Source organism: Tenrec ecaudatus, chromosome 12 (genome assembly GCF_050624435.1).
Source record: "Tenrec ecaudatus isolate mTenEca1 chromosome 12, mTenEca1.hap1, whole genome shotgun sequence".
Classification (NCBI taxonomy): Eukaryota; Metazoa; Chordata; class Mammalia; order Afrosoricida; family Tenrecidae; genus Tenrec; species Tenrec ecaudatus.
The window spans coordinates 24561757-24580565 of record NC_134541.1 but is presented as its reverse complement, the minus strand read 5'-3'; the positions used below and the strand labels follow the sequence as shown (position 1 = coordinate 24580565).

The window sequence follows — 18809 nt, the reverse complement described above, 5'->3', positions numbered from 1 at the left end:
GACAGCACATCCATCTTTGTATCCTTCCATCTTCCTTGGCGGCTGCCAGTCCAGACTATTCATTCCCACGGCAGGGAACAGCTCATCTGACCACAAGGCCGCCGCCGTCTCCCTCCCTCTCCTCTGCTGCCCCCACCTGAGTGCACTCGGCCTGTGCCCTTAACATAGTCAGGGTGTTTCTAAGGGGGCGGGCGGGAAATGAACCTTTTGATGTGGGTTTTAAACGTAGGCTTAGATTGTGCGCCAGTGTATGCTGAAGATACTTAACAGAAAGCCAAAATGCTCTTGCCAAATCCCTTTGTCACCTCTCCAGGTTTGTTCTGTCCCTTTGCAGCCTCCGTCTTTGTCCCTGTGCTCGGGGCCTTCTTTATGTGAGCTCGCCGTGCTGAAGGCCATTTGCAAGCTGCCCTAAGTGCCCTCTGAACAAGGACGGAGATGCTAAGAATACGCTCAGAGACCTGAGCTGGTACGAGCCAGTCTAAGGCAGTGCGAGTACCTTTCCAAGCACTTCACCAACAGTCCAAATGGTTGTCGCCTTTGACAATACCACCCTGAGAAAGCCCGACCTAAAAATGGGCAGGGTTGGGCTTTGTGCGAAGTCACCTGGCTGGGCAGAGGAAGAGCACCGGGACCCTCCACTTGGACTTCGGGGCAGCCAAGTTCACAGCCCTGTGTTCGGTCACGTGCTAACCGCGTGATCTTGAAAATGTCCTTAACTTCTCTGAGCTTGTTCCCACCTGAGGTAGTTACATAATTTCCTGTCAACTCGAAGCTCTAAGAGTGTAGGGTGGCGTCTAGCCTGTCAATCAGGCCACAGTCTGATGGTGTCTCCTTGTGGGCATGACCTTTCTCATACGGAGGGTCCTGGGAACCTCCCCTATCTTTTTGCCTTCACCTTTCTGTTCATGAGCCACACTGGGACCTGCCAGAACTCGGTGATGCCTCCTTGCCACTGGACCCACGAGACTTTGCACCCACTGACCTGTGATCCTCCTGCATTCTGCATCATTGTATGTGGCTGTGTAAGTCTGAAGAGAGATTTATGGGCTTGAGTTGGGCTGGGCTGGGCTACTTTCCTGATATACAATTACTCCTTGATATAAAACTCTCTTACACATATGTAAGCACCACTGGATTTGCTTCTCTAGTCAACTCGGCCTAACACAGCACCTCAGCTCCAAATACAGGTCATGGAAGCCGCCTTGTGAGTGTGCACTGAGGAGATACGCTCCCTGGTACTGAGTATGTCTAGGAAGCACTGGTGCCCCTTCCCATCTAAGAGTTCGCTCTGCCCCAAAGCCAAAGGGGGCGGACAGACTGTGATGTTCTATGGGGTGCTTTCTGTATTGTCCCAGGCTTACTGCAGTCAGATGAACACGAGCCAGGCCCCTAAGAAGCTGTTGTGCTCCATGCCCACGACTCTCCTTGGTCATGCGCACTGCACCGGGTGATGAGGCCTCAGTTGGTACCTTGAAGGCTCTTAGCACGGCCAGGGGGTCATCCTTTGTGAGTCGGTGCACCAGCGAGGGCCAGGCCCGATGAGCCAAGGGGAGGAGCTGGTTCTTGTGGGACTGCAGAACCACCACGCACAAGTCCAGCACATCCAACACCTGGAGGACAAGGGGAGCAAAGGTCAGGAGACGGTTGAGGCCCTGAAACCATAGCACTCACCTGGCACTGTGAGTCCACGCTGGTGAACGGCAGCCACAGGGGTGGGAACAGAGCTGCTCCACCTTTGTGGAGGCAACGTGCCAGACTTTTCTTCCTCAGTGCCGCAGGGTGAGTTTCAACTGCCTGCCCTGAGGTTAGTAGTCCCATGCAAACTGTGGGCACCACTCACGGGCCTTGAAACCAGACACCTGGGAGCAAGTCGCCATTTGGAAGGAGCACAGGTTAGGCACCCTTGGCTCAAAGGCGCTGGGGGTACACACAGGCACAGTGTACGCCGTGGTCTACAGCCAACTGGGGAAGAAAGGCCTTATGCAGGGGCACCCAAGTCAGGGGGCTACCGGTTGTGATGGTGCTGGGAAAGGAGGAAGCAAGGTGAAGTGCAAAGAGGCTGATGGCCGATGTGAACCACATGGCCGCTGGGGCTTATCTGCAGGGGCAGTTTCACAAGGAGCCCTGTGAAGACTGAGCATGCGTCCCGGGTTGGATCTGGAAATAGAACTGACACAATGCAGAAGCGGGCACTTGAGGAACTACAGCCAGTAGCATGATGTGGCAGGGAGGTAAAGGGATGGAGGGGCGGGAGGGGTCCCTGGGGCTGGACCAGGTGGCTTCATTTTGGGGGCTTTTCTTTTTTAATAACCCAGTGGGAAGCGATCAAAGGGTCCTCATCAGAAAAGTGGCAAGGTAGCAGCAAGCGGAGGAGGGGCCACAGAATATGCCCACTGAGAGTGAGAGAGGGATGCAGGCAGAGGTGGGAGGGGAGCATCTGAGGTCTGCTTTGTGGGGATGGAAGGAGAAGCTACTCAGGCTCAGGCATGCGACTGGCAGAGGGGTGCCATTGACGGGGTGGGGGAGTAGCGATCCCAGAGGCTGGGTGAGGTCAAATTCTGCTACATGGAAAGGCCAAGTAGGTGGCTGAGATCCAGGCCAACCTCAGAAGGAAGGCTGGGGGGAAGACAGGTAAGATCAAAGCTGGATTTTTTTCACCTTCTTTGAGCAAAGATTTCCTGATCGTTCACATCTCACCGCTCACTGACCGTGGTCCAGCCCCCTTCAATGTCACAGGCAATGGTCTTCTGCACAGAGAGGCCAGACATCACACAGTAGGTGAAGGTGCACACGTGCATCAAAGACAGCCTGGAGGCCTCCGATGTTAAAGGGCAAGTCCTTATTGGATGACTACCCTGTGCTCTGGTGGCATAGTGGTTATGCGTGGGGTTGTGACCAACAAGGTTGGCAGTTCGAAAACACCAGCTGTTCCTTGAAAGAAAGATGAGGCTTTCTACTCCTGTAAAACAGTTGAGAGTCTCAGAAATGCATGGGCAGCTCTACCCTGACTAATAGTGTTGCTATGAGTTGACATCTACTTGATGGCAGTGAGAGAGGAGGGGAGGAGGGCGGTAGAAAGGGCTGTTTTCAGACTGGCTTTGAACTTGCAGTGTGTCACTCGCCGGGCACGTCAGCACACTTCAGTGGTTCTAAGGTGCAGATTCTGCCGGCATGGTGTTTCTTTTGACTTTGTTCAATGTCACCACCACCGAGAGGCCTTCCCTGATGACCCGGTCTAAGTCAGGGTACAAATTCTGTGTCTTATTCTACAGGGTTTGGTACAGAGCAGGCTCCCAGTACATGTTTGCTACATGGGCAAATTCCTGTTTTCTGTTATGTTGTTAGGTGCTGTCAAGCTGGTTCCGACTCATACGACCTTACACACAACAAAAGGAAACAAATGTGGCTAGTCCTGTGCCCTCTTCACAGCCATCGCTCCATCTCAGCCTGTTGTTGCAGCCAGTGTCACCTGCTCTGCTCACTCTGCTTCAGACAGGATGTCCTTCTCCAGACACTGGTGCCTCTACATGAGAAGGCACACCATCCTGAATTCTAGGGTGCATTGTGGCTGTACTTCCTCCGAGACAGAGGTTTGAATGATTTCTATCATAGAATCTGTCTATTGCCTTTATAGCACTTGTTCAACTTATGAAGTGGGGTTATGTGAGGCCTTTCTAGACAGGAAGTATCATGGAGGCAGGAGCCAGGCCAGCCTCATCCCCTCTTATCCAGCTGGAATGGAGTGCAAGTTCTGAACATGGCTCTTCTACCCAAGTTGCTGTCATCCCCATCAAATCATGGGGTAGGACTATGCACACAACATGCGTGTAACACTAACAGAGGGAACTGGTCCATGCACCACCAACCCCGTGCCCCACCGCACCTCACTATAAGGATGAGCCACCTTTAAAGCAGCAGCAGCAGAGAGAGAAATCCGAGGATCGAGGGAGAACACATTGAAGAGCTCTGTCTAAAGGGCAGAGGTGGCCGAGACCAGATGCATCAGAGGCTGTGGCTCGGACACACAGAGGATCAGCACCAAGACTACGGCTTCTCTCCATCGGGCCCCTGGCTACAGAACTGTGGGACAGAGTGATAGGCAGACTGACTTCCTGGCCCACAGAGGCAAAGGCCAAAGGACCATGTGGCTAAAAAATTGAGGACCAGAGCGAGACGTGGCTGCTGGCTGAGCAGACCAATGGCTATATCCTTATTGTTTGCTGAACCGGACTTGTGGTAACTTACTGATTCCCTAATAAGCTCCCTAATTTTGAGTATTGTCTTTGAGTTCTGTGACCATTGCAATGAATTGTGGAACCCAGCCTAGATGCAGAGTGGTGTCAGAGGGATGTTTGGTGTCGGGATAGGTAGTGAAGGATGGAATGTGGGGTTCCGTCTGACTCTTGTCTCGTGGCAACGGGGCAGCCAGAGCAGGTCAGCGATGTCCGCTCGCATTGCTGTTTATTACTGCAACGCGTTCTTCAGGAGCAGCTGCTGCTGGGGGCTGTCAAGTGCGCTTTAGCTCACAGCCACACCACGTGGCACAGAGAGCTACCCACAGGGCTCCCCGGCCTGTGGCTTCACAGGGGTTGGTGGTTACGGCCTTTCCCCTGTGGAGGCTACAACCATCCCCTTTCCAGTTAGCAGCTGAGTGCCTCACCAGCAGACGCCCCAGCAGGCCGTGAGTAGATGAGGGTAGAGGCCATATGCCATGCTAACAATCTCATAGTGACAATCTGTCACCGTGCGAGGTAGGTCCCTCTCTGCATTTTATGGATCAAAGACTGAGGTCCCCAAAGCTGGGTGACCTAACTCCAGGCCACATGGCTGGGGAGGAGGCAGAGCAGAATTTGAACTCGAGTATGCAGGTCTGGAAGGCTCTGGGTGGAAGAGAGAAATGGTGGATGAGCGCGGTTGCTAACTGGAAAGTTGGATACTGGAGACCACCTCAGAAGAAAGGCCAGGCAATCTGCTTCCCTATGGAGCCCAGAACCGCTCTGACACACCCAGAGTCACCCTGTGCTGGAGTTGACTTGGCAGCAACTCGCTTTCCCTGGTGGGCAGGCCTGACTCCAAAGCGGATGCTCCTGTTGACTATGGTAGGCAGCTAGCCGCTGTCACAGTGACATCAAGGGTAAGGCGCTTGTGCAGATTCTTAAAGGATACAAGGAGTTTGCTCAACACATAGAGCAGAGCAGAAGCCCGGGTGGCACTATCGGGTAAGCACTGGGCTGCTCACGAGGCTCCGTGGGGAAAGAGGAGGCTGCCTGCCCCCGTAGAGATGCGCAGCTTCAGACACCCTATGCAGGGTGCCGCCGAGTCAGAGCCGGGTCTGTGTCAACCACAGGCACTCACAGAGCCATGAACGCATGCCAAGCAGTGTCGCTGCGAGGCACAGATTCTACAAGACACAGCCTGGAGGAGGGAGAGAGATGGTGGAGCAGAGTACCGCAGCCCCTGCCATGAGCAAGGCGCTCAGCTCCCACCACTAACTAGGTTCCTGAGGTGACATGGGTCTGGCTCCTGCGTGGTGCTAGATTGTGCTGCTTCCTGTGGGCAGGAGAGCCTCTCTTAGGTGATTCTGAAAGCCCGCTCCCCACCCCCACCTCAGCCACATCCTGCTACTGGAGTAACTCCTGTGTATTTGAGGTCCTTGTTACCGGGGCCACTGCTCAGGAAACTACCAGGAAGTGTGGTGAGAGATCAGGGGAAGCGTTGGTGTTTTTCCTAGAATGAAAATGGCAACAGAGTGAGAGATAAGGCCCAGTGTCGGGCTTGGAAGAATGACTACTCCAAAGTATTAGGACTGCATTCTGCAGTGAGTCCGCTCAGAAAGCGATAGCCTTTCCCTCCCCTGGGGCTCCACGGGGTGGTGGGCGCTCTGGAGCTTTTCATTCAGGGACCCAGAGTCCTCTCTGGCATCTGAGCCGACCGAGAGAGATGCCAGACGGCCATCCCACAGATAAACCTCTTCTGTGCCCATCACCCAGGGCCCGGGAGATACAGGAAGCAGCTTGCTCATCTGTGTGCTTGCTGTCAGCAGAGCGAACCTCTTTGGTCCTGCTGCTCTGTCTGTGCCAAGAAAGGCCACCCACTAACCTGCAAGCGGATTTTCAGGTTTTTGTCCGACAGCAGGTGGATGCAGCGCTCCATCACATCCTTGGCTATCTGCGTCTGCGGCGGCAGTGGTGGTTCCACGTCCGGAAGCCTGTCACTCTCATGTGCTTCGGGAGGGACTGATGGCGCCTCTAGAATGAGCACAGGGACAGAGTTCTGGGAGAGATGTGCCCTGCGCCTTGGTCTCTGACTCTCGGATTCAGCACAGGACCCACCAGAGGACACTTTCTAGGGAGAGGTCCTCAGAAACCTGTCTGAAGGCCGGTGATGGGGTCCCAATGTTCCTGACAGCTCACACAGGGGGATGCTTAGGTAACCCCTTGTACCCCACCCATGGTGGGAGACGAACAAGGCCCTGTGGGACAAAACTGCACACACAGCAGGAGGCTAGCAATGATGCAAATTCTTTGCATGGGAGGAAGAACAACAAAACAGCAGTGACAGATCGTGAGCTACTGGTGGCTTTCTCTGCCCTTGACCCCTCTCTCTTCAGTGTGCTCTAGATTCCCATGAATAAATAGTGAAAATTGAAAGTGCAAAAGGCAGCGTTCTAGTTTGGCGTTCCGAGGCTGGGAAGCCTCATTCCCTCGCCTGCCTTTCCTCTTGGTTCATTCCTCCGTGTACCCACTGCCCCCAAGCAGGAGTGAGAACCACACGGGCCTTAGGGAACTCTGCCTAGCTGGGGTGGGGCTGGGATCCCTTGCTCCACAGACCGCCTCATGTCCCACTGCCCAGGAAGATCTCGGGATGGTCAGGATATGGCTGGGCTCATCCTTGCCCGATGGGCAATTCCAGGGCAGCACGGATGGTGCACAAGGCCTGGGGCGCAGTCAGGAGGCTAGCTTAAGTCCTGCCTCTACAATCAATGAGCCACTTCTCTTGTATTCTGATCTCTCGTCTGGAAAACAGGATTGAGTCTACATGCCTCACGTGCTGGCCCAGAGGGCTAAGGGTGACGGACATCACCAGCCATCATCTCTCTTGGATTGCCTAGGGCAGTCCACCACAGAGGTGCAAGTGTTTAACTGACAACAACATCAAAGATAAATAATGAATGAGCTGGTCACAGAAGTCAGATAGGCCTGTCTGTGCAATACGTTTTGATGATGCTTGTGTAATAAGCTTTCACAGTAAATCAACTTAATGTAAATCAACTTAATGTAAGATTGTTTATCTTCATGTAAAACACTGAGCAAGGAAAATACTTGTTAGTAAAACAAACAAAAGTACAGAGAAATGCACACACACACACGCCTATCTATCACACATAACCAAACAATCATTCATTTTCACTAGTAAAGTCCATCTACCTTGAACATTATGTTCTTTTAGGAACCATCTATGTGGGATAAACTGGCCCGACACTGGGAGATCAGAGAGGGGGCTGGGGAGGTGGGGAAGGAACCACACCGAGGAGGGGATGGGAAGAGGCAGCACCCGTGAAAGTAGTGTCACCGAATTGTTCCTGTGTACACTGTTGTCTGGGTGTCTGCTCTGCGCATTCTCAACAAGGATAACAAAAACATTACATACAGAGTGGTGTGAAAAGGCCTGTCGATTGCAGAAACCCAGGTCGCCGCCCCTCCCCTGGACACCCGGCCTCCAGCTGCACTCATTTCCATAGAGCTCTCAGCACTGCTCCCTGCCCTTTTTCCTACTTGGGTTTCTTCTGATAGGGAAAATGGAATCTCAGGGCAGCAGTGCACCTGTCTCTAACAGATGCTGCTGAGATCCATGGGAATGCATGTGTGGGATGCCTGGGTTTCTTCGCGAAGGGCCCCCAGCCACACAAGGTGCTTTCTGTGAAAACAAAAAATGTGTGTCAAACCAATATCCACCCAATTCTTTAAGAAGGCAAGCATGCCACATGGTCTCGCGGAACGAGGAGGGGGGGGGAGAGGGTGTGTGTGTGTGTGTTTGTGTGTGTGTCAAATCTCACACGAGGAGTGGCAGAGCCAGGTTAGGAGGAATCAGGCCTCCCCCCACTTCTTCAGGGTTGCTAGGTTTGGGTGAGTGGTGCCATTCCCAGTAAGGATTGGTTTGGCTCCAGGAGCATACCTGAGAAGAAAAAGCCACAGAGATTTCTGATCTGAAAGCTCTGTCTTTGCGAAAGGCAATGACTCAACGCAGCCTAAGTCATTCTTGGGGTCCTATGATGCTTCCTTGCTGGTTGGACGGAATGGGATGCACTTAGCTGCCTCGAGCTGCTCTTTCCTATGATCCTGGAAGTGCAGCTTCAGTTCCCCCAAGAGTTTCAGAGGAGAGAATGCAGAGAGAGAGAGAGAGAGAGAGAGAGAGAGAGAGAGAGAGAGAGAGAGAAATCTGTTCAATTCCAACCTAACAAACTAATTTGGGCCTCAGTTCGATTTAGGATAGTTCCGAGACCACCAAGCTCATTATGACTTGGCATTTTATATTTGCAGAGGAGAGTCTAATAATTTATTAATCCTTCCGTGACCTGAAGCTCCAGATTGAGCTTGTGAATAAAACAACAGGCCAGAGCTTCCACTAGTCTGAGCTTCCTTCACTTTATCATATAAATTGGTAAGGAAAACATGGAAATCTCTCCCCACCAACAAACAAAAGGTCAAAAACGGATGAACAGACAATGGGCATAACAAAGTTGTTTGGATAGCCATCAGAAGATCCCCCCCCAAAACAAACAAAAATCATATTATTGATAATAAGGGGGGCGTCAGAGAAAAAACCCCAAACCCATCTGTAGACAATGGACATCCCGAAGGGTCAGCAAATAAGGGGTGAGTCAACCAGGGTGAACTATAGCACCGATGAGAAACACAATGTTTCTCTGGTGCTTTGAGGCTTCCTCACCCCACAATATCATGACCCCAATCCTGCCTTTCACTGCGGGCTAGGTCAGAGCATGTACACAGGGCACACACAGAAATGGGAGTAGTGATACCAGGAGAGTAGGGGGAAGGTAGGGAGAGGAAGGGGGAGTGGGGTGGGAAGAAACCGTAGGGGAAGGGTGACAGCAGTCAGTGTATGAAAATAATAATAATTTAAGACTTATCAAGGGGTCACGAGGGTGAGGGTGGGTAAGGAGGATAAAAAGAACTGATACCAAGGGCTCAAATTGAATGTAAATGTTTACAAAATAAGGATGGCAACACATGTACAAATATGCTTGATAAAATTTATGTATGGGGACGGAGGGGAAAAAAAAAGAGGACCTGATGCGAGGGGCTTAAGTGGAAAGCAAATGCCTTGAGAATGATTGGGGCAGGGAATGTATGGATGTACTTTATACAATTGATGTATGTATATGTATGGATGGTGATAAGAGTTGTATGAGTCCCTAATAAAATGTAAAAAAAGAAAAGAGGAGAAAAAAATGATTAGGGCAAAGACTGTACAGATGTGCTTTATACAATTGATGTATGTATATGTATGAACTGTGATAAGAATTGTATGAGCCCCAATAAATTGTTAAAAAAAAAAAAAGAGAAAATGATTAGGGCAAAGAATGTACAGATGTGCTTTATACAATTGATGTATGTATATGTATGGATTGTGATAAGAGTTGTATGAGCCCCTAATAAAATGTTAAAAAAAATTTATGTATGGATTGTTATAAGAGCTCTCAATAGAAAGATCTTAGAACAAAAAGCAAGAAGAAAGCTGTCTGGAAAGGGCATGTGCAGAGGCTCACCCCTCTAGGCACCCAGGTAAAATAACAAGAAGGAGGTGAATAACAAGTTTCACCTCCTTATTTAGCAAGCAGAGGTGTGGCGGTAGCCAGTGACAGCAAGGCGGTGGGAGATGGAAGCAGCGTTAGTACTGCACTGCTGACAGGGAGGTATAACGTGAGACCACCTTTCTGAAGGCAATGTGGCAAGCCAAAAATAATGTTCATCTCTTTGACCCAGAAATCCCACTTCTGGGAATTTAAAAAGAAATGTGCCAAAAAAGGAGAAGGAGAAGGAGGAAAAGTACAAGCACAGAATCATTCAGTGCAGCACTGTTGGCTGAAGTGAAAGCTACAAGCAGCCTACACTCCCCATAGGGGACTGGGTAGGTAGCAGGAGCTATTAAAACATTATGAACACCTGATAGCAAGAGTATTACTAAGGGTAGAACAAAATGCAAAAAGGGCATCATATATTTAAATCCTGGCTACCAGCAGATGGCAATCAGGTGACAACAAGAGATTGGAAAAAGAGGGCACAGACCCAAAAAATGAGAGATGCCATGTGTGAGCATGGTGGGCATACCCGCCTCCCTGCCCCCACCTATTTCTTTGATCAACTTTCTCCAAGGATGCTTTCGTGTTGTTTTTTATAACCTACTTAGAAACCAGCGACATCAAAGTAAGTCAGTTACCTTCTTCATCATCAACGTCCGGCACGTTTCCTTCGGCCGCCTCCTTTTCTTTGAGGTAGTTGAGCACAAACTGTTCCAGCTCGTCGGCCGTGGTGGTGGCGTCGTCCAGTCCCTTCTCAAGAGTTGCTCTTCGGCTCCAATGGCTGTCCTCCTTCCCCATACTCTGTTCTTGGGGTTGTCCTGTGGTTGGGAACCACTGGGCTAGAAGCAAAGGGTCACACGATCGCCTGTGCCATCAGTAGCACGCACTGGAACTTCATGAGCACCATCGGCTACTTGCCGTCGCCTGCGGGAGGCCACCCCCCCACCCCCGACAGTCCAGTCCCTACCTGCCCTCCAGCCTCCACTTCCCTCACGCCCTGTAACTTCTAGTTCCTCCAAGGAGGCTTTGTGTATGCTGTTCTCCATTAAGAATACTTGCCTCCCAACATCCATACTTGGCTAATTCCAAGCCATGTTTCATGTTCCTGGAGGCCTGTTGGCCTAACGGCTGAGTGTTAGACCACTTCTCTCAAAGTCAGCAGTTTGGAAAGACCAGCCACTGCATGGGAGAGAGGTGAAGCTGTCTGTTCCGGTCAGGAGTCACAGTGCTGCCCTTTACTACAGGGTCACTAAGAGTCGGAATGAACTTGATGGCAGCGAGTTTGTTTTGTCATTTCTCAGTACAAATGACTGGATTAGTATAGCTTGCCATGACTCCACAATGGAATTGTGGTCCCAGTACACATGTAGCTCCATGTTTTCCCTCAGATCAAGGCGTCACCATGTGTCCACAAAGGCGGCTTTTGGCTACGCTGGACGTCCAGTATGCCCAACAAAGGAGTGGATGCTCACAATAGATTTAAAGGGAACAAATCTCCCAGAGTTGAGAATAAGTACTAAGGGCAGCGTTCTGAGTAGAGGAAAGGCTCTAAAGCAACCCCCGAGCACAGACGCCCTGCGGCGGGTGTTTCTAACAAGCAGGGCTCTGGAAGGCTGCTCATTTTCACTCCAATGCCTGCCCTCCTTGGGTGCCATTCCCTGGATCTGATGACGCCATTGCAGGAGAAACCCTCAGCAGCTGTGAGTCGGGGTTCCAAACTGTGCCGGGAGGAGCCTCCCAGAGGCCACAACGCAGTGGAGGGCACTGGGGACAGTCACCTGCAGGGTTTCTGCCTTCTGCATTAAAAGCAGTCTTGATTTCAACTCTCCTGTATATCCAGGTTCCCACAAAGGCTGCATTTCAAAAAAGCTCTTCCTGTTTATAGAATGGGAACCCTGGTGGCAGAATGGGTCACATGTTGGCCTGCTAACCACAAGGTCAACAGTTCGAAACCACCTGCCTCTCCACGGGAAAAAGATACAGCTTTCTACTCCCTTAGAATTACAGTCTCAGAAACCCACAGGGACAGTTCTAACTGTCCTATAGGGTAGCTAGGAACCAGAATTGATTCGATGGCAGTGAGTTTGGTTTTAGTATTTATGGAAGCAGTTAACAAGCAGCAGCTCGCAGCTTGGAGATCGCCGCTCTGTCCACGACCTCCTTTTGCAGACAGCAGGGAAAGCCTTTGTTACCTTCTAGCACCAGTTCGTCTCTTTTATCAAGGAGCATCGCACAGCGCCGCACAATGGGCAGTCAGAAGCAGAGGGCAAATGTCTGGGAGTCTTCAACTGTACTGGAAGGTCTGCCTGGAGGGATCCATTAGGCACATTTACTCAGTGACCCTCCCCAGATGCAAATCAGGGTCTGTGTGCTCAGGGTGGGGGGTGGGTGGGTTCCTGTTATCATAGTCTTCCAGCCCAGCCTGGCATGGACATAGCTAGAGGGGCTGGTAGGGATTATTTTTAGTCAACCCTAGTGCCAGTCATTAAAAACATCTTTGCTCAAAATGGCCTTTAAACATCTGAAAAGGAGATCAACCTTATGCTAAGTGCAAATTAAAACACTAATAAGCTGCTCTTCTTCTCCTATTGGACTAACAAAGATCAGAGAGCTTGATAATTGAGGGTGTGGGGGAAGGCATGGCAAAACTGGCACCCTCTTACCTTGTTGATGTGGGTTTAGAGGGGTCAAACCTCTTTGGGGAGCAATTTGATATTCTATTAAAAATGAAATGGAAAAGTTCCTACTTTTAGGAACATAAACTATTGATAGACATTTTTTAAAATGACCATACAAAGGGATTCACTGCCTTGTGTGTGTGTGTGTGTGTGTGTGTTGGCAAAAGATGGGAAACAACAAAAACGTTCACCAAGAACCAGAACTTAAAATTCAATGCCACTGAGTCGATTTCAACTCATAGCCCCCCATTGGAGTAGAACTGCCCCTGTGGGTTTCTGAGGCTGTACGTTTTCATAGTAGCAGAAAACCTCGTCCTTCTCGCAACATGCAGAAGGATTCGAACTGCTGACCTTGTGGTTACCAGCCCAACTCTTAATCCACTATTTCACCAGGGCTGTTCTTCCCCAAGAAAGGACTGGCTTCCATGAATTATGACGGGGCCATACAACAGAATACCATGTAGCCTTAAAAAAGAACACACAACAGCAACCTCTTATTTCCAAGGCATGTGAGTTCAAGGCACCATCTCAATTCCAAAGCTACCTTGTAGTTTTATTGTTAAGAATCATCAGTCAGTCAGTCAGTCTTTGGAAGACTTTACATCAGCGCACAGTGGCGGCTATGTCTGTGCTAATTCCATCCCCTAGGTTCTTTGGGAAGTCCTGTAAGACCATTCTCCACTTCCATTGGAAAAGGCACCATTAATCCCAGGGTAAATCCAAGGAGGATGAGTGGGCATGCCAGCATTAAGTGCTCTTTAGGTTCGAGTTTACATGGACCACCCCCCTCAGTACTGAGAAGGATTCAAAGTGCAAGGGGGCTCTGAGTCACTCTAAAACAGCAGTGGGTCACGACTCCTTTGGGGGTCGGATGACCCTTTCACAGGGGTCTCCTGATTCATAACAGTAGCAAAATGACAGTGATGATGTAGCATCAACGGTGATGATGACAGTGATGATTTCATGGTTGTGGGGTCACTGCCACGTGATGAACTGCATTCAAGGGTCTTGGCATTAGGAAGGTTGGGAGCTACTGCTGGAAAACCTTCAGAAAAGCTTTGCCCAGCTACACGGCTCTTCCTAGGATGCTCTCGTTAAATCTAACCATACTCGTGGTTCTCTCGGCAATGGAAACATCCCACCCACACAACTTTCCATCTTTAAAGGTGACCAAGGACATAGACAATTCAATATTCAATTCGTCTGCAACTCAGCTGTCAGTGCCCCCACTGAAGTTCCTCCCCAGAGGGTGTACTGAGGGAGCCCTGGTAGTAAGTGCTGAACTGCTAACTTTGAGGTCCAAACCCACCAACTGCTGCGATGGAGAAAGATCAGACTGTCCAATCCCGTGTAAAGATTTACAGTCTCAGAAACTCAATATAGGGCGAGGAGTCAGAATTGACTTGATGGCAGTGGGCTTGGCTTTTGATATCTATTTAAAATCTTTATAGTTAAATACGTACAGTTCTTCAAGGGAGCAAGTCTGAAGTGTATTTGGACCAGGGACGCTGGTCACAGTCTGAGATGTACAAGCAGCTAGCTGCCATCTTTAGGAGTGGCCCTGCAGACAGGGACCAGGTCCACCTGGTTCACTGTTGACTCCTAGTGACTCACTCAGAACCCAAGTTTCCCCTGCTCACTAGATAAGATCCAAACCCTTCCCTTGGTCTACATGCCCTACAGGATTTGCCATTCCAGCCTCACGGAAAACACTGGCCCTACCCCCTCTGTACATGTCCCGGGCTTCCTTTCTACTTCCAAAGATTACAGGCTTTCCTTTCCTGCAGGTCTTTGTGCCTGCTGTTCCCTCTGCCTGCATATTCTCCAAACAAAAACCTCACTGACATCAAGTCAGTAGAGACTCACAGTGACCCTATGGGACAGTGTATAACTGCCCCGTGTGTTTCCGAGACTGTAACTGTTTACGGGAGTAGAAAGCTCCGTCTTTCTCCCTGAGAGCAGCTGGTGGTTTTGGACTGTGGACCTTACTGTTTAGCAGCCCAATGAATAACCACCGTGCCACCACAGGAAAACAATCTGAAAGGCCTTCCTCAACCTTCGAGTCTCAGCTCCAATGCCACGTCCTCCAAGAGGCCCTCCCTGGCCCACCTGAAAGGAGTCTGCCCCTGTCTCTCTTCCATCAAGTCATCTCCTTTCTCTGCAGTGCTGATCGGAATGGGAAACGAGCCTTGTTCCTGCACCTATCACCTCTGCCTGAGTAGCAGGAAACCTCCTGGAGAGTTTGTCCGTCTTGTTCATTGCTGAATCTCATTACCTAGCACTCTTAATTTTATAGAATGAATCAAAGGACATTCAATACTGTATGTGAATGTTCACGGATTAATGAATGAATAATGGAAATGGTATCAGCTATCGAACAAAAACACCCCAGTCACCGGGGCATTATTTTGCATTCACAAGCTTCATTCATTCATTCATTCATTCATTCATTCAGTGGAGGGAGTCTTTGCCTTCTAGTTCCAATTCTTGTCATTTCTGGTAGCTAGCTCTTCCAACAGGACCAAAGGGAGGGACAGGGAAGACTCACCCAATGTATGCACTCAAAAAGATAAGGGGGGTGGGGGGACAAACAGAAACATGGCTGAAGGGAGACAGCAGATAGTGTAAGATATTAAAATAATAATAATTTATAATTTAACAAGGGTTCAAGAGGGTGGGAGGGAGGAAAAACCTGAGAAGCTGATACCAAGGGCTCAAGCTGGAAGAAAATGTTTTGAAAAGGATGATGGCAACCTATGTACAAATGTGCTTGATACGATGGATGTGTGGATTGTTACAAGAGCCGTACGAGCCCCCAATAAAATGATTTAAAAATAATCAAAAAGTTAAAAGGAAGTTCCCAGACCTGCTCAACCCAACAGCCATTCGTCACCTAAAGCTGGTAGCAACTGCATGCGCATGGCTCGAGGACACTTCCACGATCGCGGGAAGTTCTACTGGGTAGTACTGCTGCGAACGGCCCTAGTCTGAATAACTCATGCTGGTCCTTTCTTCATTAGCACTGCTAACTCGAAGTAATGCTAGAAACAGTTTGCGTGGAAAAGAACTGTAAAGTCTTTTCAAATTGTCATAAATCCTGACTTTACTCTTATTAACTGAGTGACCCTGGGTCGGTAGGATCTCACCGAGTACTATTTTTCTTATCAGTACAATAATAATAATGTTTAGATTTTGCCTGCCAGGCACGGAGCCAAATAAACAGGAGTTTGGCTGCCAGGTATGGAGCTCAATAAACAGGAGTTATCATCATGTGAAAAAAGAAGAAAAAAGGAACTCTACCATCACTTGTGGAACTAACAGGCAACTATCTAAAGAAAATCTCCCACACATTAAACACAAACAATGGAGAAAATAAGTGTAGGCAAGCCCTGTCCCCACAACCGGCACAAAAGAGGCCTCCTGGTGTACCTAAAGCAGCCAGCAGGGCGTGCAGAACCCCGACAAAGGAAGCAGCTCTTGTATCGTGAAACTGGTCCAGGGTGGCCAGGACATCTTGAACCACATCTGCTACCAGAGGAAGCAGGCTAGCATCCGAGTTCCGCAGCATGACTTCCAAGACCTTTGGGGTGTGAGGGTGCTGAGCCAGGTGGCGCAGGTTTAGAGAGATCCCATTCACCAAGTAGTCGGAGTTGTCATTGATCAGGTGCTGCAGGGACTCATAGCTGCAGGCTAGGCACATGTCCATCATGGTGCCCATCGCTGCCTGACTGATGAGCAGGGATTGGTCCCCGGCCTTTTCCAGGGTGGGATAGAGGGCTGACATGAGGAGCAAACGGAAGTCCTGTCCTAGTGCATAAGCAAAGTGGCCAATCCCTTCCAACTGGATACATATTTGCCATATGTTGCTGTTCATGGTGCAAATAGTGGGGCTTGGCTTTGATCCAGCCTGAAAAGAGGCAACTTGGCAGGTGTGGGCGCCAGATGTGATGGCGGGGAGGCCTGGTGGCTGCACTGTAAGATCCCCTCCCATCTCCTCAGCCTCGATACAGGTAACCAAGTACCAGTTTTCTTGGCTTGTGTATTCTTCCAGGACAGCAGTGATGGTGTCTCTCAGGTCCTCTGGGCTTGCTTGAGGAGAGTTTTCATAAAGACTCTCCACCACAACCTCCAGGCCAGCAGCTCCTATAACTAGCTCATTAAGGACCATGGCGGCTTGCTTTCGATAGACCACAGACTCACGGTACAGTTCCAGAAAGTGGTCCACCAGCAAGTAGAGGTTCCCGTAACACCCGAGGAGCTGGCAGATCTGCCGCAAGAGCAGGAAGACCCTCTCGTCAGTGAAGAAGCGGAAGTACCGCCTCTGGACATGGTTCCAGGGTCGGGCAGTGGCAGGGGCCTCTGGAGATGAACTCAGCTCATGGGTGTGCCACCGGCGCTCCTCCACGACTTTGACGTCCGTCACGTCTAGTTCGAGCACTTGGAGGAGGGCTTTGGAAAGGCGCTGCAGATGGGCCATAGAGTGGAGGACCAAGTTGACTTTGGGGCCCAAGAGCTTCAGATAACCAAGTAGCAAGGAGAGCGTGGAGAGTTTTCCTTGGTCATCTTGGGAGTTCATGAGGCGAGGAAGAGACGTAGCAAGGGAGTGTAGGTTCTCTGACAAGATGTCGGCGAAGGCCCTGCTGCCCACCACTACTTGCTGATCCGCCAAATGTCTCAGGGTTTTACTGCATCGGACCTGGACTTGCGGACTCTCGTCATTCACCAGACTCACCAAAGCCTTCAGGAGGGGGCTGGCGGACTCGACCAGAGACTGACCACACTTGACAAGAAGGGTCTCCACAAGTTCTACCAGTTCCAGCCTCACCTTCCAGTATGGGTGGACGGAAACACACTCAACGATCCTTTTAAGAAGGAGCGCCAACTTAGCCCCGGTGTTTTTAACCCAGTCTGCTTTCCTGTGAATCATCAGCTCAGCTACTCTCTGCTCAACTGCAGGCTTTGCCTGGGCCCCTGAGACTCTTCTGAGCTGTTCATCGGCCATAATGAAGCCCACTGTCTTGTGAAAGAGCCTGAGGGAAGATACCACCGTGCTGTGGCCTTGCTTGAAGTCTCCAGTGATTACCCTGGTCAGTGCAGTTGAGATTCCGGGCAAAAAGGAAGCAAACAAATCCCCCAGCTCCGTCTGCTCACTCTCATCCAAGGACCTCGGATGGTCCCCACACTCGCACTGCAAGAGCAGCACCTGTAAGCAACGCACGGCAGCAGTTTTGATTTCCTTTGACTTCTCCTGCTCCGTGAGGTCGAGCAGCAGAGAGACGGCAAACCCCAAGCGAGGCAGCAGGGCGGGCTGGTAAAAAGCCAGAATGATGTCCCCGTAAGCGGAGTGCATTAACGTGCTGAGTCCGCGGATGACGGCCAGTTTCAACTCCTCGGACAGAGCCGCGGGCTTCTGGGAGGCGGGTGAGTACAGGCAGGCTGAGAGTTCTGAGAAGAGCTCCTGGAGGAGTCCGGGGTCCTTCACGCATGTGGCGGAGAGGACGGACGTGAGGCATTCCACCACGCTCTGCAGCAAGCGCTCTCTCTTGGGGCCTGGGGTCTTCAGGGCAAACCGCAGAGGAAAGAGGACGTACTGCTGAAGCTCCTGAAGGGCAGAGGCGCCGACAGCTTGGAGTTGTGCCTGCAGGTGCTCCACATTCTCCACCGTCTGCGCTTTTGTGAGCTGAACACAGACGGGGCGTAAGAAGCCAAAGGCTTCCTGCGGGGTATCAAAAACCGCCATGGCCCAAAGGCCTTCCTCCCTGAGAGGACGCAGCCTGCGGGCCAGAGAAAGGAAATGTCAAAGTCCAACTCAAAGCAGGCACTGGCTTCCCGCCCCCCCGCCCCATGCTGAACACTGTATGAAGCACTGGGGGAATGACGGAACTGAATGGTCACAGTCCAGGGCTGGGGTGCCCCGGAAACAGCTGCAGCAGTTTGTTAGGGATCATGACAGACTCTGGGAGGGGGCAGGGAGGTGGGGACGACACACACTTGATTAACAGGCTCGTCTGAGATCAGAGGTAATGCAGATGCAGAAGCTCGGCCACAGGAGCGACTTCCCCAAAATCAGCCACTGCAAACCCCATGAAGCACAGTTCTGTTCTGGCACACATGGGTCGCCATGGAGCTGGAAGCAACCCGGTGACAACTTTTTTCAGTGAGTAGAAAGGCAACGGTGTCATAGCCCTGGGGTGGCAGCACGGGTTTTGCAGGGCCAGGAGGCTGGATTCAGGACTCCACAGGAAGGAATCCACAGGAAGCTGTGAGTTATCCTGAGGAGTGTGGATTTTAACCTGTGGAAACGAGGA

At 50.7% G+C, this 18809-nt stretch overlaps 1 protein-coding gene across 1 annotated transcript in view; it reads right to left on the bottom strand.

The window, feature by feature from the left end:
• Nucleotides 1–18809, bottom strand: part of TTI1 (TELO2 interacting protein 1) — a 53014-nt gene that overhangs the window by 15785 nt on the left and 18420 nt on the right. Inside the window, exons 2-5 of the mRNA XM_075528765.1 lie at nucleotides 15931–18275; nucleotides 10462–10662; nucleotides 6100–6248; nucleotides 1470–1610 (exon numbers count right to left, since the gene is read on the bottom strand). Coding sequence (XP_075384880.1) covers nucleotides 1470–1610; nucleotides 6100–6248; nucleotides 10462–10662; nucleotides 15931–18241 — 2802 coding nt within the window. The 5' untranslated portion in view covers nucleotides 18242–18275. The remainder of the gene's footprint in view (nucleotides 1–1469; nucleotides 1611–6099; nucleotides 6249–10461; nucleotides 10663–15930; nucleotides 18276–18809) is intronic.